This window comes from Festucalex cinctus, chromosome 2 (assembly GCF_051991245.1).
Source record: "Festucalex cinctus isolate MCC-2025b chromosome 2, RoL_Fcin_1.0, whole genome shotgun sequence".
NCBI classification, from domain to species: Eukaryota; Metazoa; Chordata; class Actinopteri; order Syngnathiformes; family Syngnathidae; genus Festucalex; species Festucalex cinctus.
In genome coordinates, this window is record NC_135412.1 from 31,894,603 (window position 1) to 31,919,915 (window position 25,313).

A 25,313-nucleotide genomic window follows, 5' to 3' on the forward strand; every position below is an offset into this window, starting at 1 on the left:
TATCCTCAATGTCATCGGATTCACGGGAATGCACTATTTACGTTTGGACGGAATCTTTTGTCACTCAAAATGACTTTCACATACAAAGTAACTTGAAGATGAATATGTTTCTTACCTCTAGACATTATTAAGCCTATGAAAAAGGCGTTGTGCTCCGTGTTTACGTTTGTTCGATTAACTTGGAGGTTTGCTGGTGCCCGAAAAGTCGCGCACGCTCCTGGCCGTGTGCACGTCGCTGGGGTCCATTCCACGTTTCGCCAGAGGGGTCGCAAATGTGCAAAAACTCTGAATCTTTATTCATGCCCCTTTAAGGCAAATATTACCTTGAATAACATTACTACCTAAAGCACAAAAGCCAAATGGTTAATCCAAGTGTAAACAGCTGTATTTGTGATTGTTTATGCACTAAAAAGAAGATATTTTAATCTCATTAGTGCCTAAAAGTAGAATAAGAAGTTAACCAGTCACCCTTCAAGAGAAATAAAAGCAACAATGGCAAATAAGCTGCAGTATAATTGTTGCATTCCAGCGGGTTGGCAAATATCAGGCTTAGACTATTATTAGCCATATGGATGGAGCTAGACGCCTGGCTCCTTTAAGATGGAGATGCTTGGTTGGATGGGTGCCAAATCCTTGAAGAGATAAGTTTAAAAAATCCTCTGTTTTAATTAAGAACTAAAGTCTGAGACTGCTAATAGTGATTAGTATGTAATTAAAAACTCTAACAGTGTTTTCACGTCGAAATATAATTGCTATATGTTGCGTGCGACTCTATATGGAGATATCTGCCAGTTTGTCCATCAAAGGGAATTTACCGTTATATATTTAAAAGGTGCCTGGTGGTGGAGGGATCTTATTGCCTCATTACGAATGATGTCACCACATGTAGAAGATGGGAATCTTTCAGTTGTAGTATCCTAGAAAAGAATTTGAAATTTTTTGAAATGGAAATTCAAAGACAGAATGACACAAAATATGGACAAATACTTTTTATAAGGCTATAGCTACTTCAAGCATGTTGCCAAAGCACCCGTTCATGCCTTAACACTGTCATATATGACTGTTACACAGCATATCTAAAATTGTTCAAAAAACTGTCTGGCAATCAATGGCTGGCTCATCTGGGTTGCCATGGCTACTTTAAGGAGCAGTTTATCAACAAAAGACAGCTACCCATTTGCCTTAAATGATACTGGCCTACACGCTGCATTGCTCTCACTGTTTTAAAAGGTAACTCACATTGCATGGTTGCAAACACACACATACGCACACGCACACACATTCAAACATCTGGCCAGCAGACACTACCAACATGGCATAAAGACTGGGAATGTTGGCATATAAAGCAGTGCGGTATGTGTTGCTTTTTTTTTTATAGAATTCTGGACAATTCTGATTGGGATTTGGAGCAAAAGACACCACACGCAGGTCAACATTTAGGTTGGTTAGAGAGCGTAAGTGCATGGACTATACTGTGATGTGTCACATAACGTTATCGTTCGCAGTGGTTTGGATGGAATTTTTATTAAGTAAGCAGTAAACTTGATAAATGCTTGATGATGAAGAATGACAACAACAACAACAACAACAAAAACACCAAAAGACAAAATCTATGCAAATTCAGTTTACAGTGAATACACAGTTTTAGTCAGTACCCAGATGAACATTATGACTGACCATTTATTATTATTATTATTATTATTATTATTATTATTATCATCATCATCATCATCCTGCTCACCATTATTATTATCATCATCATTATGATCATAATCATCATCATTCTTCTTATTATTATTATCATTATGATTATTATACTCTTCTTTATGCTGGCCAATCACATTCAGCCATAAACCTGTACCCTGGCTACATTGCAGGAAACAATAGTGCATCAGCAGCTGCACATTTACAGCAAGCAATCCATGTTAAGGACAACTGCCATTGTGCACTCTGAGCTCCAAACGTGCACAATCATGCACTCTACATAATACTGTACTGTTGTCTGTGTGTCGTCGAAACACAGAATAACAACATTGCAATGATATTTAAGTTGCGCTCAAGAGACCTGAGGAGGCTTTGTGCGGCTAAAGAGCCACAATGACTCCCAGCAACCTTCCTCCAAATGCGAGTACACTTGACAGTGTGCGCCGACCTCCGCTGTGCTCCGCTGCAGATCTCCCGCAGAGACGCGAGGAGAGGATGGCAGGCAGAATAATGCCTTGCTGCTGATTCATATCAGGTGATGATGCAGTGACGTAGGCTGCGCGCACCGCCAAAGGCCAAAGGCCATTGTAGCGCTGCCCTTTACTACAGCACATTAACTCATGTTAATTTGCAGGCAATTAGACTCGGTTGCATGCAAGCTAGTTTGAGGCGATGGAGGATGTGGGTCGAGAGCAGGTTAGTCAGCAGACTGCAAATAAGGCTAATGCTGTAGCTCAAGAGTGCCATCTATCTATGCATTTATACTTTACTGTAGGACCCGACCGAGTAATCGGTCAGCCAATTATGGCCCTTCAAATATCAGCCGAATTATTAGTTTGACCTTTATATACTCAAATCATTTAAAGCAGTTGTTCACGAGTGCCACTGTATCCCTAAATTTATCCATCCATCCATTTTCTGTACCGCTTACTCCTCACAAGGGTCACGGGGGTGCTGGAGCCTATCCCATCTGGCTTCGGGCAGAAGGCGGGGTACACCCTGAACTGGTTGCCAACCAATCGCAGGGCACACAGAGACGATCACACACAAGCACACCTAGGGACAATTCGAAGCGCCATGCGTGTCTTTGGAATGTGGGAGGAGACTGGAGTACCCAGAAAAGACCCACGCAGGCACGAGGAGAACATGCAAACTCCACCCAGGAAGGCCAAAGCCTGGACTTGATCTTGCGTCCTCAGTACTGGGAGGCGGACGTGCTAACCAGTCAACCACCGCGCCGCCCCCCTAAATTTATAATGAAATTTATTGTTAAGGTCATTCTACGAACCTGTCATTCAAAAATAAAATACAAATTTTCACAATGCTTAGGTTAGCAATGCATGTTGTGCAAGGAAGTGGCCTGGATGTCACTATTTCACACAATCCATCCATCCATCCATTTTCTTGACAGCTTATTCTTCACAAGGTTCGCGGGGGGGTGGAGCCCATCTCAGCTGGCTTTGGGCAGTAGGCGGGGGACACCCTGAACTGGTTGCCAGCCAATCGCAGTATTTCACACAACTTAAAGTATTTACATTTGAGGCCCGCTATTCACAAGTAATAGGTACCAGACTTGCCCGTGAATAGCGAAGATTGCCATATAATTGACACCCATTGAAATACATTGTAGGAAAAATTTCTATTTTATGTATTATATATCTGCGGTTGGCTGGCAACCAGTCCAGGGTGTACTGCCCAGAGCCAGCTGAGATAGGCTCCAGCACCCCCCGCGACCCTTGTGAGGAATAAGCGGTCAAGAAAATGGATGGATTGATATATATTATTTAAATTAATCTGCCAATTAATCTGTATTCAGAAATTGTATTAAAAAAAAAAAAAAAAAAAAAGGCATCAACCTCAAAAACCTAAATCGGTCGGACCCTAATTAAGTGTCCAGTTGCCTACTGTTATTGCACTGTGCTAAAATAAGAAATAGGCGGGAGGGAGACCAGTGAGGCCATGGGAAAATTGTGCAGTGTAAAATTTACCAAGGATTACTAGCTCACTAGTATGGCTAACATAAGTTTGTTTCCAATCTCACATTATTTTACAAAGCAGAGAAGAGCAGAAAAGTAGGTACTTACTTTCTGAAAAATTAGTACTTCTACTGTTTGATTATTTTCTTTTCACATATACTTACAGTGTATACGGAGTGCATTCAATGGGAAAAATTTTATGTACACAATACACAAACATATTGTGATACCATTAAACCACATTATTTCTGTTCAAGGTTATCATACCGTCAGAATCTGATACCATGTTTACCTTGAAGCAGACAAAAGGTGTGCCTCTAGATTTCTGAGGGATGCTCATAACTAGTATGTGGGTCCGAAAAGCTGTATCTGGAGCTTGCATGTATACAGTATGGGCTACTGTTTATTTCTGGAAACAGAACTACAAAAAAAAAGTACATTTTCTTCTTATCAATCTAGATAATGTGTATGTCACTGGTACAAGTGTTTCTAGCACATCACATGAACAAAAACAAGAACATAAAAAGATACTGAAAAACAAAAAAGTTTGACTAAATTGAAAAGAGAGCTGACAAGCATCTGTTTGACCCTGTGACTGACCAATCTGTGTTTTCAGGGTGTTGTTTAGCAAAGACGCTGTTTTTAGGGTGCTTACACACACAGTTGGCTTTCTCTGGTCCCAAACTGTTGTTGGCTTCATACATTAGTTTGCCTTCAGTTTGTTGAAGGGACTGAAACAGCATTACTAAAAAAACATAATTGGTCTCTTCGTTGATCATTTTTTAACTATTATCTGAACAATCTACCGGACGTGCGCTCGGCTCTTTGCCAGCGCACGTCAAGAGGACCTTTTGTGCAGTCCTGACAAAATGCTGCTATCAAACAGCATGCTAAATCAAAGATGGTTAAGTCAGCAGTTACATCTGTTTACTACCTGTGGTTAAGGCACTGTCATGTAATTGAGGGTTAAACATGATTGGTTCATTTGACAGTTGGAATTGGTTGCTGTGTTCATACCTGACCAAAGGAGCAAGACTGTTGGGGGGGACTAGTGTGAACACAGCCTAAAAAGAACATTTCCCATTCATTCGACACCTATAAGTCAAATATCATGGCCTTATAAAGCGTCATGGTAATAACAGCTAACACAAGTGGCCATTACATGAATTTGTATGTGGCGAGAGTGTGTCGTCCTGGTTTCAACTCTGTCTCTCCTGCACCCTCGCATTATCATACAGAGCAGACGGAGCGCGTGTGCTGGGTAGTAAAAGTCTCCTCTACTCACTGACAGTCTCCGCTCCTCCCGCCCCAATTTTCTCTCTCCTGCTGAGCTCCCCATGTGTAATCTGCAGACTACACACGTATACTCTGCTTACCTGGGAGGGTGCACAATCGTGTGTGTGGAAGAGGATGACTTAATGGGTGAAAATATACAAAGCATGTGGTGGTATGGGGGGAAAAACAGCATGCGTGCCTTGAGTTGGCACATTTAGAACATGTCTTTCTACATGTGTGCACGTGTGAGTTCAAGATGTCTGGGCAACATGCCACCCATGTGTGTGTATGTGTTTGTGTGTATACAGCTGACAGCAATCACCTGAACTGGAATGACCCAAACTTACATAACCTTCCCAATGACAGTTAGAGTTGCTCGTATGAAACAAGGCTGCCTGACAACACATTCCCTCTTCCTTACGTACACTCCTCTTCTGGCCTTCAATTGTTGAGCTTTGTTTTTTTGTTTTTTTTTGCATGCATTCAATCACAGTTCTAGCATGCCACTTTGATACAGTACGTATGTGTATATAGTAGCAATGACGGCAAACTGCTGCCTGTGTGAACATCTGCTATCAACAGAGGTGAGTCACTTACACTTACTAGCACGGGCGTATTTTAGACTGTATCAGGCACACCAAAATGTCATCACACAACTTGTGATAGAAATACATTGAAGCCACTTTTAACGCGTAGATGTGTTACAGGTCCACAAGTGAGAAGTCTGTGATGAACAGTAGAGACAGCATGTAATTTGTTGTATAGTATGACCTCTTTCACAGGCTTTAAACACATTTAGACTTATTAAAACAGACCTAAATGTATCAAAACACATTTTTAATACCTGTAGTAGTCCTTAACACCTGGTCACACACTCTCCTAACTTACATATTGCAGTGGTTATGAATTAACATCGAGGCAGGGATGGTGTACACTAGGGGTGTTTAAAAAAAAAAAATCGATTCGGCGATATATCGCGATACTACATCGCGCGATTCTCGAATCGATTCAATAATCGGCAGAATTTTTTTTTTTTTTTTTTTTTTTTTTTTTAGGATTCACACCTTGAGCATGGAAGAATGTTATATGAACGGAACATTAAGCCTTAATATTTTATTTTAATGCTGTTCAAACATGAAACATATTACAACCTCTATAAGACTGAAATTTCAGATAAATAAATAATACATTTTCATATAAATCTTACACTCTACAAGCTTACTGATTAGTATTTTCTAAATTTGAATGAAAAAAATCACAACAATCGACTTATAAATTCGTATCGGGATTAATCGGTATCGAATCGAATCGTGACCTGTGAATCGTGATACGAATCGAATCGTCAGGTACTAGGCAATTCACACCTCTAGTGTACACTGTACACTCTCTTGCATCAGGATGTTTAGCTGTTACTCCCAAATGAAGTTAATGTAAAACTGACACATAAAATTAAAGATAATTTAACATTGTCGACTAGATCACGGGAAATTTCAACTAAACCATTTAATGTTTAAATAAAACTGCGAGCTAAATGCCAACATATGATGTGAAACACATACCTGTAGATGTTACAATAAGTAGAAACCTTGAAAAACTGCTACTTTAACACCCATGGAGCAGTAACACATACAAACAGAACATACAACAATAATCACAGGCATGCATTCTCGCTGCATCAATGTGAGAATAACAACAAATATGAGAGTCAGAAGGAGTAAATTGGAAACTGTCATGTTGCTGGGCTCTCAGTGTGTTTTCCTTGTCTCACAGTGCCTGATTAATGAGAGGGGCGTGTCCCCTGCACCACACCTGCAGTGCATCACCTATTAGGCCTTCATAAGGACTGGGACTCCTTGCAGCCACTGTCGGGTCGTTGCTCCGTCTGCTCGCAGCCATCGTCTAGTGTTTCTACTGTTTTTCGCCTTCGCTAATTATTATAGTCCAAGATTCTCGATTTTCATCTACGTAAGTTTAGCTACGTCTCTTTTTGTTCCCACTTTTATGTGGCGTGTTTCATAGCTATAGTAAGTTGTTGCTTTCTTTAGTGATGGCAAAATGAAGCCCCGTAAAGCAGTGAAGCCCTGTAGTGAAATGCTTCACACACACGTAGGGGCTTCAAGATGATTCATTTCCTCGACTACGCCATCATGTGGACAGAAAAATGTATAACATGCTTGGTGCATGCAATAAAATGGTGGGGTGTAAATCATGCTCTAAATACAAAAGAATATATATTTGAAGAGTGTTTTAACATGAATTGTTCTGTGTTACTTTGTCTATGTTTGTGCTTATGCAACAAGTGAAAATGTGAAATAAGGAGGTAAAATAAAGTGCTTATTCATTTTTATTTAAAAACGATTTTTTTCCGAAGTTTTTGGACTCAGGCGGTTTCTTTTTTTTGCAGAGAATTTCACCTGCTTTGGAAAAAAACTCTTTCACATGGTACTGATGAAGCAGGGGTGCATCGATATGAGATAGCAAGTTTGTATAGAATTGGACGCGTATATTTCTGTGATTCCCAGTACTGAAGGGGACTTTCAACTGTGAACAGAAAAATGTGAATTTTATGTGTTGTCACATTTTATTTTATTTTATTATTGGAATCTGTTAAAATAGTACCGTAATTACAGTGCATTACCTTCTGAGGTGAGATCTGCTCAAAGTGCTCCTAAACAAGGGAAAATCTCTTTCTTGCTGGTTCCATCGCAAAAAGAAGCTCGTCAAATCGAATGCCAAAAGCAAAAAAAGTAGCGCAATAAGGGACCCGAAAACACAAAAAGTGAAGGGGAATCCATAGCGTTTCTTTGCCGCTTTTATTTCGAACTACACTCAAACCTAGCGAATCATTTCCTGAATCAGTCACGTGGTACACCTGCTTCGTGGGGCTTCAAACGTCACCACGTACGTCATCAACACACGCATTGACACGCCGTTCATGAACCACTCATCTGCATTACTCGGCACACGCTTCAGGGATTCGACCCGAGAAGCACATCACTAGCTTTCTTGTGTTTGTGGTTTGTAGCCTTCGGGTCTTTTTGTGTTGTGTTAATTTCCCTCCTTGCAATTTGCAAGCACCTTTTGTTAACCTTTTTCCTGGCTGTGTCCAGCGCTTTATGTTCATATTCACGTGTTTTGGTGAATAAAACCTCTCGCTTACTCCTCTGTGTTCTGTGATTCTGGGATCCACTCTCCGGTCGCACCGGAATCTTAACAGAACGACCCGACCATGGATCCTACAGAACACAAGGAGGTCCGTCACGCATTGGCCAGCCAAAATCGCCGAGTGAGTCAGCAGGAGTCCACCATCTCTGAGCTCTGGGAGATGGTCACCTTGCTGGCCCACCGGCTGGAGGAAGTCGGTGCCCAGGTTGGACAGTTGGGGGCTGGCGGCAGAACAGACGCCTCCGCTGCTGTCGGTCCCGCCAACCCACCGGTAACACAGGGAGCCAAATCTCGCACATCCGTCACGCTATGGGGGGGAGCCTGGGGATTGCGGCACCTTTCTTCATCACTGCTCCCTAATTTTCGAACAACAGCCACTCACCTATCATAGCGACAACTCGCGAGTGGCTTTCGTGATGAGTCTTTTGACTGGCCGAGCGGCAACCTGGGCCATGGCCGTGAGCAACACTCGTCCGGACCTAAAAGCATCTTTTGCTCTGTTTTCTGCCGAGTTACGCCGCGTGTTTGACCATCCTATTCGAGGTAGGGAGGCCGGTAATCAGCTCGTGGACTGTACTCAGGGCCACCATTCCGTAGCTGACTATGCTATTACGTTCCGCTCGCTGGCCGCTGAGAGCTGCTTTAATGAGCCCTCCATGTGTGTTATTTTCCGTCGTGGACTCAATTCTCGCGTTAAAGATTAACTGGCCTTACGGGACGAAACTGGAAGCTTGGAGGAGCTCATTGCTCTATCCATTCACTTTGATAACAGGATCCGGGAGAGACAGCGGGAGAAGGACTTGGAACGCTCGTCTGAATCAGCCAACCCTGCCAGGCATGGACATGTTGGTGACGTCGGCTCTCAGGTTGTTGCTGCAGCCCCAGTGTGGGCACTCCCCGAGGCGGGGCAGGAACCCATGCAACTGGGAGCTGGCCGACTTCGGGCTGAGGAGAGGAGACGCCGGGCCCGATCTGGAGCATGCTACTACTGCGGATTGCGGGGCCATCTGGTGGCACAGTGTCCTCAGCTGTCGGCTCGTCACTCCACACGACTGGTCAGGATGGGCAGTCAGCAGGCTACAGACGGACCCAAGTCAACCATAGTGTCACACACCAAAACACCGTGTGAGTACAACCGTGCTGCCTCAATCACGCATTCCCCTGAGACTAAGAGACTTGAGCTCCCGGGAGAGGTCGCTTTTAATTGTAAAAGAATTAAGGTGGTGGCCCCGGTCGATTCCGGGGCAGACGATAATTTTGTTGATCCAAGTGTAATAGCGGCCCTGGGTTACGAGCCTACAGCCTTACCGAAGGAACGTAGGGTTTACGACCTCAACGGGCGCCTTGTGGGGGTCACTTCAGGAATGGCGTCACCTTTTGGAAGGAGCTAAGGAACCATTCACAGTGTTCACAAACCACCGTAACCTGGAATATCTGCGAACTGCCAAGCGGATGAATCCCGGACAGGCCAGGTGGGCGCTTCTTTTCACACGCTTTGACTTTGTTATCACTTATAGACAGGGCACTAAAAACAAGAAGCCAGACGCCCTCTCTAGGATGTTTGACTCTAGCCGTGGAGAGGCTACTGAGGATGAGACTATCCTTCCGGTCCACTGCGTGGTGGGGGCGCTGCACTGGAGGATTGAGGAAAAGGTGGTGGAGGCTCTACGAGACTTACCTGTGCCTGTGGAATGCCCAGCAGGTCTATTCTTTGTTCCTGACGTACTACGACGAGAGGTCCTGCAGTGGGGGCACGAGTCGAGGGTGGCCTGTCATCCTGGAGCGACTCGTACGCGAGAGGTTATTTCCCAAAGATTCTGGTGGCCCTCTCTCAGGCAGGATGTTCTGGACTACGTTAAGGCATGCGCCGCCTGCGCATGTGGAAAGGCTTCTCACCAGCCTCCATCGGGCTTGCTCCATCCCCTGCCAGTGCCGTCTCGACCATGGTCACACATTGCTCTGGATTTTGTGACTGGCCTCCCGGTCTCCCGGGGATCTTCCGTGGTCCTGACTATTGTGGACAGATTCTCTAAGTCTGCTCATTTCGTCGCATTATCCCGGCTGCCATCCGCTTTGGAGACCTCGCGTTTACTGGTGAAGCATGTTTTCCGTCTGCATGGCATACCACAGGATATTGTGTCAGATCGTGGACCACAGTTTGTTTCTCAAGTTTGGAAAAGGTTCTGCAAGTCCCTGGGGGCCACCTACAGCCTGTCATCTGGATACCACCCGCAATCCAATGGACAAACTGAGAGAACCAACCAAGACCTCGAAGCGATGTTGCGGTGCGTATGCCAGTATAATCCCACTACTTGGACAATTCATTTGCCTTGGGTTGAATACGCCCACAACACTCAGGTTTCCTCTGCCACTGGTCAATCACCCTTCTATGTTGCCCATGGCTATCAGCCTCCGCTGTACCCTTCCCAAGAAGGGCAGGTGGTCCTCCCCTCAATTCAATTGCACCTGAAGCGAGCCCATCGGGTCTGGCGGGAGGCCCGTGCGGCTCTCTCTCGCACTGCTCAGCGCAACCGCCAGGTGGCGGATCGTCGCCGTCGACCGGCCCCTGTCTACAGGCCGGGTGACATGGTCTGGCTGTCGTCACGGGATCTCAGGCTGGCCGGTGGGGCCAAGAAGTTAGGACCGAGGTTCGTGGGTCCGTTCGAGGTGGAGGCCGTCATGAACCCAGTCTCTGTGAAGCTGCGACTTCCACCGACCCTAAAGGTACATCCTGTCTTTCACGTGTCTCTGCTCAAACCGGTATCCTCCAGTGCCTTGAACCCCCCGGCGGCTCCACCTCCCGCTCCACGTACTCTGGATGGTGACCCGATCTACACGGTGAAGGAGATTTTGGACTCTAGAGCTCGGGGCAGGGGGTTCCAGTACCTGGTCGACTGGGAAGGCTACGGTCCTGAGGAGCGGCAGTGGATTCCCCGCTCCTGGATCCTGGATCTGTCCCTCCTGCGTGTGTTCCATGCGGCACATCTGGAAAAACCAGGTGGTCCGCCAAGAGGCGTCCGTTGAGGGGGGGGTACTGTCATGTTGCTGGGTTCTCTGTGTGTTTTCCTTGTCTCACAGTGCCTGATTAATGAGAGGGGCGTGTCCCCTGCACCACACCTGCAGTGCATCACCTATTAGGCCTTCATAAGGACTGGGACTCCTTGCAGCCACTGTCGGGTCGTTGCTCCGTCTGCTCACAGCCATCGTCTAGTGTTTCTACTGTTTTTCGCCTTCGCTAATTATTATAGTCCAAGATTCTCGATTTTCATCTACGTAAGTTTTGCTATGTCTCTTTTTGTCCCCACTTTTATGTGGCGTGTTTCATAGCTATAGTAAGTTGTTTCTTGTGTTTGCGGTTTGTAGCCTTCGGGTCTTTTTGTGTTGTGTTAATTTCCCTCCTTGCAATTTGCAAGCACCTTTTGTTAACCTTTTTCTGGCTAACCGTTTCCTGGCTGTGTCCAGCGCTTTATGTTCATATTCACGTGTTTTGGTGAATAAAACCTCTCGCTTACTCCTCTGTATTCTGGGATCCACTCTCCGGTCGCACCGGAATCTTAACAGAAACCTTCCCTCTACCTCTACTTCGTGCTCTTAATTATGTTGCATCACTCCCAGTATACCCCAGTGTTACCCTGGATGTTGTAGCATAACGTGGTACTACACTGAAGACATGCCAACTTCAAATTTGGACTTGTGGATTTTTCTTTGTAATTTAAACTAAAACAGAAGTGTTCATATGGCTGAAATGTATGTAAAAAGAATATCCGCATGTAGTATCGAATATAATCAGCGTGAATAATAGTGTGGGCGTGACAGACAACTACAAAATACTGTAGCGGGGAAGCATTGTACTGTTAACTTAAATATGCTATTATTTTCTTACACAGTTTTCTAATACTGAGAAGTAGATTTAGATTTACCACAAAATATCATTTAACATCTGCATTATCTAGCTAGTTATCGTACCTTACAAAACGGCGCTCATATGACAAGTTCCAGAATGCACTGCATTGGCTAGTGTACGGTCAAACGGCTGTCCATGTGCTTTTCTGTTGGCAATTTGTGACAAAGTTTGTAAAAGTATTGCACGACATTGATACAAGCATATTAAAAGCGTGTATAATATACATTGTATGGTTACATCATGTTATCTGTGAAACATATCATTTGACCAGTGTTTTTTTAACCACCAAAAATAAATGATGTAACACTTAGAATTATGAAATAAAACAAAAGGCCCTGATCAAAAATAGATGAATAAGCTTTATTTTATAAACCTTTTACTGTTGTATGTGCAAAAGGAAAAAAAATAAAAAAATCATGCATCTGCCAAAATTATAACACCTTCCCTATAACTTTCTCTCAGACCGTTTCTAGTCACAGCAATCGACCCAAAGTTAAAATTTAAAAAAAAAATAAAAAATTGCACACTGGCTCGCCCACCATAAACCAACAGCAAAGAGAGTGTGAGTATAGCGGGAGCTCTTTACAAATATCTAAATCTACTCTAAGCAGCATATTCTATTAATTCTATGCTAACATAAAAACGTAATGTGCATTATTTATATGGCAATGACCTCAATGGAAAGCATCCCTCTCTCGATGGGTTATGTTCCTTGCCTTAAATTTGTTGCAGCAATCTCACGGGCGAATGCGAGAGCGTGTGAAAGTAAATCCGCCGCCACGAGTGTGCGGCTGTAATGATGCTACTAGAATGCAGCCTCGCACGCAAATCAGTGAGGTGTAATTATGGGATCCCAAAACATTCTGGCACGCAAATACAATTGGAGAAAGGGGGAAGTCATAAGCTGCACTGACAGAAAGCCTAAAAGGTCTCAATAAGCTCTATCCTCACTTGCTTAATAGGAAACAAATTGAGTGAATTCTGCATTGGAGGTAAGAAGATGTGCCAAGTCAAGCTGGCTTGTGTCACCGCTACTGGCATGCATCTTCACACAGGCGGGAAACAGCGCATTGAAGATTACAGACTGGGAACAATCGGTGAAAGCATACGAAAAGGAGAGATATGTCAGAGGAAGACAGGTGGAATAATGAGGAGAAAAGGTTCCATCTAAACATATAAATTAGTTGGTAGTTCCTAGAAAGCTTAGTCAACATCACTCAGTGGAAAGACTACAGTGAAGGTTAGTTTAGTTAAACATTCTACATTACAGTATTTCATGCAAATAATTGTTCGAATTTACCTGCTTTCATTGAATGACAAAAAAAATAATGTTATTTTTCAGTGCATTAATAAAGTCTATTTTTCCTGCTGCAGGTACAGGCAACATCACATATGCAGAGTGCTATACACCCCTACCTTTTTGTACTTGTATTTACCTATATTTTGGAATTGAAATGGTATTTTTCCTCTGGAGGAGGGTGCTTCAACGGTTGGTGTGAGACGTCAGGTTAGTGAGTCTGCATGTGAGTGTTTAAGTTCTGGGTGCTAGCTGTGGTCGATAGCGGCAATCTGTCAATTCAGTGTCACCTGAGGTCCACACCGTGCCTCAAGTGAAGAAAAAAATAATTCTATATTAGGATGGAAGCAAAGAAAAAAAAAATTGTCATGTGATCTGAGTCCATAGGATGATTGCTTGGCTGCTATTACTTCAGTAAAAGGCTAAAACGTCTGTCAGTCACCGTGGTTCTCCTTTCCCACATGAGAAAGCTTTACAGTAGCTAAAGTACATTGCTTAAAAAATGTGGCTGCGATAAAAATGCCCTAATTTAATCAGAGTCGAGCTCTTAACATAAGTTATTGCAGCAAATAACTAACTAAATAGCTGAAATGTAATTTCAAGTAACTACTACCACGAAAAAACAAACAAACTTGAGTATCAGCAATGTTAAATTTAAGCATTAAAATAATTGGTGTCATCTTCCTTTTGTTCACCTTCTCAAGAGCTAATTGCTCCAAAAGTGAAGATCCTACATCACAATGTCGATAAGAAACCGTGGCGGCACAGACTGCGACTTCTTAACTTCTCATCAGCCTTAATGACCTCCAAAGTTTTCAGTGTGAGGGTTGTTTCTTTGTCTTATGACAAGAAGGTTGCAGAATTGATGTTAATTAGCTACCTAATTAGCCTGCTATCTTGTATAATTGGGATTCAAGAATGTTAGTCACTGTGATAGTGAAAGAGCAACAAGAGCACTCAGGGACTGCCAACGTCCGCTAACATCTACCAAATCTTTGTAAACAGCTATGAGGTTAATAGTTTCTAAATGAAGATAAGAGTTTTGTCTGGAATTATCCAGCCATCCAATTTCTATAGCACTTGTTCTATTCAGCACAGCAAGAACAGGAGTCTATCCCAGAGGATAACTTGACTGCTTGCCAGGGTGAGAAGAGATCCCACATTAACTGCATAAAATTCTGCTATGTGAACCACTAAATTATCACCAGTGGCCTCTTCTGGATTCAAAGGAACAACATGAAATACAATACAGCTTAAGCACAACAAATTCTCATGTGACCTGACAGAAATATAATTGTCTGTGAAAGTGACAGTGTGCATGATTTAATGCCCATATTTCGAAAACATGCCATCCATCCATTTCCTGTCCCGCTTTTCTTCTTTAGGGATTAGGCTAGCGAGTGAGCCTATCCCACCTGATTTTGGGCGAGGGGCAGTGCGCACCATGCACTGGTTCCTAGTCAATAGGGCTCCATTCATTGAAAAAGTGTGACTGCTTGTTTGCTTACATGGGCCCAGCATTTGATTGGCGAGTCCAGGGTCCTGCCTGTCGCCCAAAGTCATCTGAGATCCACACCCTCACCCACAACCTTAATGAGGACAAGCGAGCTCACCCATGACCCTGATGAGGACAAGTGAACACTATGGAAAATTGATGGAATCAAAGCCACATGAAACTTGGTGTGGCATCGCAGATTCTGATCCTGGCTGCAGAGACATTTCATCTTTCATTTGAATATGACAGCTATGATAACATTTATATTTTTGATCAAATATATAGCTTCTCGATGAAGTGCAATAAGTTAATCCTCTACCTAGCATGAAATATATCTAGTGGATAAATGAAAAACAGCAGCACAAATTAATAATCACAAGGACAAAGCCATGCAATGAAAATATCCCTTCCTTGGTGACTGTAACATTACCACATTTTCTCCCCAGTTTCATAACAAAATTGTGTTCCACTTCCTTCTTACCTTCCAGCCACTGCCTGCCTCTCTGTAGTAGGGGAAGTTGTCACAGATCCACTGGTAGATCTCACTGAGGGTCATGCGTTTGCGAGGCGAGCCATTGATGGCAAAGGTGATGAGGCTTGCGTAGCTGTATGGCGGTTTACCGTCTCTTTGTTGACTACTTTCTTCCTGGTCCAAAGTTGTTCCTGGGTCCAGCTGGGTGATTTTCTTTCCCAGCCCATGATGTCCATGATGGAGACCAAGATGGTGGTGGTGGTGGTGATGACCATGATAGTGACCGTGGTGAAGTACCCCCACATCTGTGTCAGTTTTTTGGATGGCCGCCCTCATGCCAAGCTGTGGAAGCCAGTCCATTGAGGTCAGGCTACTTTCCAGTTCAGAGGTCATGGTGATGGGGGGGTCGAAAGGGCAAAGTGCAAGGTAGACAGCTTAGCAACGTTGCTTTATGGACACTCTCCTGATGGGCTCTGTGATTAGGTGAGGTGCTGCAACCTTGGATCACATCTGTATGATAAGAATAGAAAACAGTGCTGTGTGTTATACAGACCATGTTTAAGGCAGCCATGGACACTTAGTCTTTGATCATAAATAATACCCTTCAACTCGGAGTGGGTGATATTCTTGAGATCAGTGGTGTCCAAATTACAGCCCATGGACCATTTGAGGCCCATCGTCAATTTTATAGCATCCCTCAGCATATATATATATATATATATATATATATATATATATATATATATATATATATATATATATATATATATATATATATATATATATATATATATATATATATATATATATATATATATATATATATATATATATATATATATATATATATATATATATATTAGGGGTGTTAAAAAAATCGATTCGGCGATATATCGCGATACTACATCGCGCGATTCTCGAATCGATTCAATAATCGGCAGAATCGATTTTTTTTTTTTTTTAGGATTCACACCTTGAGCATGGAAGAATGTTATATGAACGGCACATTAAGCCTTAATATTTTATTTTAATGCTGTTCAAACATGAAACAGATTACAACCTCTATAAGACTGAAATTTCAGATAAATAAATAATACATTTTCATATAAATCTTACACTCTACAAGCTTACTGATTAGTATTTTCTAAATATGAATGGAAAAAAATCGCAACAATCGACTTATAAATTCGTATCGGGATTAATCGGTATCGAATCGTGACCATTCGTATCGGGATTAATCGGTATCGAATCAAATCGTGACCTGTGAATCGTGATACGAATCGAATCGTCAGGTACTAGGCAATTCACACCCCTAATATATATATATACATATATATATGTATATATATATATTAGTGCTGTCGAACTATTAAAATTGATTAATCACACTTTTTAATTTTGATTAATCACGATTAATCAGCTAAATTACTTGCGTATTTGCGTAATATAAAATAAATACAAAATACCGTAATATTTTGACATTACCGCATTTTATTATCTGAATGTCATTTGCAAACATTGATAAAATGCATGTACGCAATTGCATGCATGCGTGTATTGCTCAAAACGTAACAGCATCATATCAATTGGGTGCAATTCAGCAATTATTAATTCATTAAACGCAAATTACTTTTGTTTTATCTAAAGTCCCCGTCAGGGTGTTTTTTTAAAGCGAAATTTACCACCGAGCACACCAACTGGAGTCACCCCGCTCATTTTGGAACAACAGGCGTAGGAAATGCCGTGCATTGACCTTATCACTGACCTGCGCAGCCTTCAATGTAACCATCCGCGGTTACGTTCAAGGCTCAAGTGCGGTAAAAAAAAAAAGCGATTTATATGCGTTAATACGTGATTAATGCGACATTTTTCTGTGATTAATTAATCTATTAACGCTTTAACTTTGACAGCCCTAATATATATATATATATATATATATATATATATATATATATATATATATATATATATATATATATATATATATATATATATAAAACTTCTTGCAACCCTAGGCTTACTGTACTACTAATAATAAATTCAATTTATAGATATGTTCTAGATATCCAAAGAAACTACAACTAAAATAGTAACAATATGCAGTATTTCTCTTTATGCTGCCTCATGAATTAAGATATTTCCGTTTCAGAAACAGAAGAAGTTTCCTCCACTTTATTTTTTTCTATGTGAACTTATCACATTAATGATTAACTAAAATCCTCAAGTAAACATTGCTTTAAAAACTGTCATCTAATTACCAATTACTCTTGCTTTGGTTTTGAATGTGGAGATCTGTTCAGGGCAGGGACGGAGCTACTCTCGTGGGATTCAGGGCTGTGGGCCACCCCAAATCATGAAAAATCCAAAACTGTTTACCTTATCACCTTAAACTTAGATTTAGACTTGACATTATTGATCCCTTTGGGATGGCTCCCCCTGGGAAATTTACAGGTATGAAAATAACAACAAATGCCAAAATAATTGTAATACATAATTGCTTGACTTATTGGTGGTTTAAGAGTGTTTAATAAATTCGGACAATGTCAAAGTTGCCCTTGCATCCTTCTATTTTTCAGTGCACGGTCCTTAATTACTGAAAACTACCGAAATGTACTTTGTCTAGTCTATTTTAGTTTGTTCATTACGCCGTGAATCAGATTACCATACAGGAACGGGGACATGCCTGGAATGGCAGACTGCCAAAATGTGTTTGTGATGTTTACTTTATCGAGTTCATTAACAATACAATTAACAATTTGTTGCACTACTACTGTGATGAACAAAGATGCATGGATTTTACGCACTAAATTGACAGAGGGAAATGGATAGAGGCTTCTGAACAAGACCTGGGAGAAAAAGCTGCCTAGTCTGTCTAAATTCATGCATGTATTATTCACTGAGAAAATCTGCCTGGAATCTTGACATGTCAACAAAAGTGACAAAACATTACTGGGTTTGAACCCAAATGTAATGAGTTGTTCCCAGACACGTGCCCCCCACTTCTGAAAAGTATCCTGGGACTAAAGGAACTACTAAAATCAGCTTAACTGAAAAACAAAACGGCAATGAATACATAACTTGTGGTGGTGGTTGTTTCAGTCGTAAGAAGTTTAGCAGTTAGCTCCGTATTTAAAAGGGCTGTCTGCCGGTTTCACTCAGGAAAATGCACTTTTTAAATACAGGACAAACAAACAAACTACTTCTCAATTTATAGATATGGGCTTTTCATCACATGTGGGGGTGATTTTGTCCTAAACCCCCACACCCCCAGCCTGTATTTTGCCATTTTGTGTTTGTTTTGTAAACAGCGGGCCGTTTCTGTGGAAAGACAGTGTTTACACCACTCCAGCCAATCGCAGAGCAGGGGGTGGCGTGTCGGAAACGGGGCTGGGCGAACGTGTTGGCTGCGTGACGTCACTCCCGCGGCAATTTGAAAGCTCACTCACTCACTCACTCACTCACTCACTCACAGAAGCTTACATGTGTGAATGAGTGAGTGAAAAAAATAATAATAATCCGTGCGTGCTTTTATTTAAAAAGTGCATTTTCCTGAGTGAAACCGGCAGACAGCCCCTTTAACGCATAACTAGGGGTGTTCCAAAAAATATCATCTGCGATATTACCGGTGTATTTTTTTAGGTGATAAAAATTTGACATATCGCGAAATTGACGTGATGACGTAATGCGTAACATTTATGGGTGTCAAAATTATCGCATTATTATCTCGTTAACTTAAAGTACCTTTAACGGCACTAATTTTTTTAACACTCGATTAACGACTAGGGCTGTGTATCGATTCAGATTTCCAGGATCGATTTGATTCAATTCACAAGGGCCCGATTCCATTCGATTCACGATTCACAAGGATTTTCGATTCATTTGAGAATTCATGCAGCACCTATTTTAGACAGACAAAAGTACCAGTGCTGCAAATAGTGGGGATGTGTTGTATTTTACAGTTTTAAAAAATGTGCATAATTTCACAAGTTACTTCATGTTAAAATTAGGCAACTCCTAAATGAAAAGAAAAATGCACTGAGCTGTCACCATTGTCTTACACATGCAATTATGCCATGTTGTAGTGACAGAAAAATGACCAACACAAATCGGTCACATTTTGCTTTGTTTTTACAGTACAGTACATATTTTATTTTTTAACTTTTTTTATATTGAATTGCTATGAAATTACTGTATCAATGACTAAAAAATAAAATCATATTTAAATTGGGGGGAGAAATTGTACATTTCATTGTAAATTTAGATATAAATTGAGATATAAAATGTGCGATTAATCATCAGTTAATTATTGAAGACATGCGATTAATTACAATTAAAAAATGTAAATCGACTGACACCTCTAGTAATATTATACGTCTTGAACTTCGACGTACACGCGTCGTTCGCTGCTGTACAAAAAACAATGTAGGAGCGTGTTGCAAAAGCTGCAACCAGTTCTGTCGCGTCTTCGACAAAGTGAGAGTGAGCTGAGCTTCGTTGTTTTGCTACAACAGGTCAGATATAATGCTAAAAAAAAAACAACAACGAAAAAACAATTGTTTGCAAATCGTGCAGGAAAACTGTTGCCATAAAGTTAAGAGTATGTATAAGTAAATGTCCTTTAAGCAGTTATGTTACAATTCGCAGGGTAAACACTATCTGGCCTGTTTTTATTTCCATTTTATTCCATTACAGTTGGTATATTTGCACTTTGTTTACATTTCAATTATAGAAAAAAATGGTGGCTTAAATATTGTTGCTGCAATAAAAGTGCTATTATTCTGAAGTGTCAATCACAAATCTCTTGTTCAGTAATTATTCCCAATATCGTCAAAAATATCGTCACCGCAAATTTCTTTGAAATATCGTGATATAATTCGTTGGCCATATCACCCACCCCTACGCATAACAAAATGCTAGCTACAGTATTTACCAAATCAGGATTTTCAGGATGCAATGAGATGCTGTGTTATTTCTTGGTACCAATAACAAAGAGAACAGGACCTCACAAGTTGATCTAGCGGACAACGTGGACCGTCACTGTTAAATGGCTCCTCCGAACAACTTGTTCCCACCATGGCGTTCTTTTAAACACCCCATAGACTAAGGCAGAAATGAATAATGGTGCAGAAGAATAAAGACAGCAATATAATAGTATATTATATTTAAACGTGAAACATACAGTTTCCCTGCTTCTTTTCTTCAGTCAAATGTTTTGAACTCATTCATGTCTGTAGAAAACATCCCATGCAGATTTAGAGCAAATCTCTTCAATTCTACACAATGTTACTTTTATTTATTCATCTGCCAACCCTTGTACTATGACACATAACAAACCGTACCCTATGTTGTAGTTATGACAGTCAGCAGACAAGCAGAATTATTGTCGACAGTTAAGTCTCTGGGTTGTGTAGTGATTGGTCAGTGACAGACTGTGGTCAGGTTGCCAAAAGGTAAACAGGGAACCTTACTACCAGCTAATCAATGACTCAAGCATTTGTTTCCAATGGTGACTTCATATATGCCTGGATTTTTAACTTGTAAGAGCAACCCTCATGAGAATAAGTGGTTTGGATATTGTATAGATGGATGGATGGATGGAATAACTATTCCATTGACCAAAAAAATGTAAGGCAAGAGATAACTGGGACTGTCTACCAAAAGGTCTTACTCTTCCCATGGATTTGCATCTTCCTCAGGACCAAAACATCTGGGGAAGTCACCAAAGTGAACAGTAGACTCCTTCAGTTAGCCTCTGCAATACCCGGTGCGGCTACAACGCACAAAGAGAGAACCACACAAGACGGTGAGCTCGCTCCGCCAGCCAGCCAGCCAGCCTTCATGAGATATTAATATTGTGCAAGCGCTCAACTAGCCTCGGCATCTGTCCAACCTGATTTCAACTCTTCTCTCGGTCTCGCTGTGTGTTCTGTCAATCTGGATTGCCTCTCACTCTCGGTGCCTCCAGAGTGGAAATGGCAATTGGATCTGCAGAATGACTAAAAGCTGGGGAATTGTTTTCACAAGTGCCTGCCAAATGAGAAAGGGGGGACAGCCTGGGAGGAATTCCAAGCCTCCGGAGGAATGGAGACACTCGTCTCCTTTGCCATACATAAACGCCACCAACGTCCCCAACTTGTTTAACGTGCCTCATTCGCATATCAAGTATACGCCGACCACCACTAGTATGAACCCCTCCTCCCAAAAAATACAAAAAAATAAAACATGTTCTTGCAGGCACAAACAATTACTTGCTATTGACTTTCGTACTTTCTCGATCAGGACATACGGATCAGAACCGTACTATGGCATATTGACCAGAATTGCAACGTTTTGTGGCAAATTGCCTTTTAAAAATTGACACCTGACATTCACAACACTTTTGAAATATCAATACTTTCTGCTTCAATTTTGATGGATGCATACAGGTAAAGCTAAATTTTGGTGCCAAATGAGTGTGTCAACAGACACAGTAAATAGCAGTTCGCCTCTGAAGGATATCAATGCGTACTCTGAACCTTCATTTTGCATCCCACACACTAACCTTCATGTGTCCTTGCACACAACAAAAAGCCGATTGGTCCACACGTTTCCCATTCATACTCACTGACTATGATCAAGGTTGGATAATTTAGATACCGTAAGCCTGCCTCGGGAGAGAAATACCACCCCTGCATCTCTTTCAATCAATACCCCTTGAAAGGCAATATACTGGGAGCAGGAAAAAGGGAAATACTTCCAGCAAGAATCTTGTTAATTGCAAATTTAATAAATACATAAATAAATAAATACTTTTTTTTTAACACAAATATTTGGCAGCCATCTCAGAGAACACGTAAGAAACATCCGATAAGGCCCAAGCTCATCCTCAAGGTCCAGATAGGGATATCAACCCAGGAAGTTATCTTAATTGATGAATGATGAACACTGCTGGAGGAAAGGTATAATTGCTAGCAGCTGTGATGAAATGTACTGTAGGTGGGGTTGAGAGGAGGTAGTGACGCAACAACAAGTACTTAATTTCTCCTCATTAAAAGGAGACTCGAGCTGCAAACCTGCTGCGCTGCAGTGTCTGTTATCAGGAAGTTAGTCTGGATGGCGGCACGGTGTTGCTTCACACAGCATGGCTGACCAGTCGTCGAGTTGATGAGTAATGAGTGGAGGGGGATACGCTTGACTTGTAGGCAGAGGGACCCCTGCTGGATGAGCGAAACGTAACCAATTACCTAGTCGACTCGGTCAACTGGACCCACGGTGACTGGGCTGACCTCAACATGGTGCCTTTTTTTCTCTAATTCCAACTGCGTCTCACAACAGCCTCAGAAGCTCTGAATGTCATTTGTAAACAATTAAATGCATGTACGCAATTGCATGCATGCGTGTATTGCTCAAAACATAACAGCATCATATCAATTGGGTGCAATTCCGCAATTACTGTATATTGCAAAGAACATGCTGAATGCGGACGTAAACTTGGTAACAGCATCATATCAACTGGGTGCAATTCAACAATTATTAATTAATTAAATGCAAATTACTTTTGTTTTATCTAAAGTCCCGTCGGGGTGTTTTTTTAAAGCAAAATTTACCACCGAGCACACCAACTGGAGTCACCCCGCTCATTTTGGAACAACAGGTGTAGAAAATGGCGTGCATTTAATAATCACTGACCTGCGCAGCCTTCAATGTAACCATTCACGGGTACGTTCAAGGCTCAAATGCGGTCAAAAAAATAATAATAGTGCGATTATTATGCGTTAATACGTGAATAATGCAACATTTTTCTGTGATTAATTAATCTATTAACGCTTTAACTTTCTCAGCCCTAGTAAAGATGCAAAAGGTTTTGTATCTTCTCTTGGCATCGTCTACATGCACTATATCATTAACTCCTTTTGTCCTCCATCCCTGGACTCGCCAAACATTGACACGAATTGATACAGTAGAATAGATATAAAAATACACACTCCAGTTCAAATGTCGGGTTTTTGTGATATTCAAAAAAATTAGAACTGAGAATTTATCAAAAAGAAAGTCACATGGAATTTCATATTTTCTATTCAGAAGTTAGCTTTAGCAACTTGTCAGTTGTGAGTCATTAGCTGTTAATTCTTCTGACTAATTACAAGCATAACTCAGCAGACGGGAGCAAGGATTTGGGCTTTGATTCGCAGGAAAAGGTAGTAATTTTACGCTTACTTTTCGAAACAGATTGGCCTCCATACTGTAGCTGGAGCTCTCCCAACTCTAAACATTGTCTCTTTATAAAGAGTTGAGGGTGTGTGAGTGATTGAAGGTATTCACCCATTAGACTTTGTAGTTGTGATGTACTCACTCAGCCGCATGCATCACTAACAGCTAACAGTCCCCTGCTGCTTGCAGGCTTTTAGACTGAGAGGTTTTACAGTTCTGCATTTTAATAGAGAGAACTTTGAATGGAGTGACGGCGGGTGAGAGGGGGAGAGGTGGGTGGGGGCAAAAGGAAGGAGCATCAAAATATTTTCAGAGGAAAATGAAGTAATGACAAAATACCCACCCGGAGCGTGTCTAGCAAAAAGGGGTTTCTGGGAAGGGAGCACTTTGTGAGGGGTTGGGCTAATGTGTCAAAAGAAGTAGTCCAAAAAGCAGTATTGAACATCTTAATTACTTTCTGCTTCAGCGCCAAAACACGCAAGCGTGAAAAGGTTCCCTGCTTGTACATGAAAGCGAATCAAGCTGCCCTTATGGTGGCGGCGCAGTCATCTCTCACTGATGCTGTGTGGAGTAATTATCAGCCGCTCCTGTCTGCATTCTTCTCAAAGAAGACCATTGATGTGATGTTTCACATATAGTCCTTCAAGAAAATGGTCAGACCTATCAATACTCCAAATAAATGAGTAGAGGGAGCAGATCATTTATCCACATTTAAACGTCTGGCAGCTCTTTCATTGGCTATTTCGGAAGACCGCAAGCTGTCAGCTGGGAAAAGCCAACCGCATCTCAAATGAAATTCGAAAAGCACTCAGTAGCGCGCAGACCTCCGCCAAGGTGAGGTCTGCATATCAACACACAGGAAAAATCTGTTCAGTGACTTAATACATGATGTTGTTGTTAATTGATATTGGTATATAATACTATGAAGGTATTTCCCAATTGTAATTCAAATACTGGAAAGGTTTGCTGTCTCTATACTGTCAGAATTTTCTAGGGTAAATGATGAAATGAAAACACAAAGCCAAGTCTAAGACTGACCAGGCAAGAACTGCCTTATAATGAAATCGTAATCAGCACCAATAAAATGTGTTTTGCAATAACATACGACAAGAAGCTCCATTAAAAGTTATGCAAAGTCACAGTTGATGTTGAGAGCAAACAGCGGTGAATATGTTTTGTTCTAAAGTACAGCAAAATGTAACCTACTAAATAACTTACACAAGCCAACCAACAAGGGGTGGGAAACAAACCACTTTTGCACTTAGCCGAGGTATCAAACAATCTCAGCCATTTTTCTCAGGATCATTGCTGGAAGACAAGCTGATTGAGGGAGCAGAAAAGTAAAGCTCTGAAGCCCTGGAATAAATCATTTAACTCACTAAAAGCTCACCAAGAGCTGAGCATAACACCTGAAAACATCTGCCGAGGTAGAGAAGGGCTAGCGACCCCGAAGATTTACTACAGCAGACTTGGGGCTGTGGGGGAAGCTATCGTGATTTGAGATTTTGATAAAAATGAAAAAGTTAACAAGGCATATTTTGTCATAAATAAAACATAGGAATGCAGCATTTCAGTAAACTCCCCCAACGGAAGGTCCCAGGAGAGAGATGTTTGTGAAATGGTGCAGCGCAGTAAAGGGGGCTATTGCACTGCGTCACCACAGCTCTAACTACAAGCCCTCCATCCAGCCTTATTCAACAAGGACTAGTCCTCTTTAAAAATTCATTAATTTACAGCAAAAATAGATTAAAGCGCTCATCTGCAACAACCTAAAAAGTTTGGCTTGTGAATAGCATTAATAATGGAAGCAAGCATCCAAAACCTCGAGGCCCCTG

The 25,313-nt window shown here is 41.6% G+C and overlaps 1 protein-coding gene across 2 annotated transcripts in view; it reads right to left on the minus strand.

Moving 5' to 3' along the window:
- The window catches only part of LOC144014574 (forkhead box protein J3-like), an 82,897-nt gene that overhangs the window by 50,309 nt on the left and 7,275 nt on the right, over nt 1-25,313 (minus strand). For both annotated transcript variants that reach the window (XM_077514604.1, XM_077514605.1), the window contains exon 2: nt 15,298-15,798. In XM_077514604.1, the coding sequence (XP_077370730.1) occupies nt 15,298-15,681 (384 nt within the window). In that variant the 5' untranslated portion in view covers nt 15,682-15,798. The remainder of the gene's footprint in view (nt 1-15,297; nt 15,799-25,313) is intronic.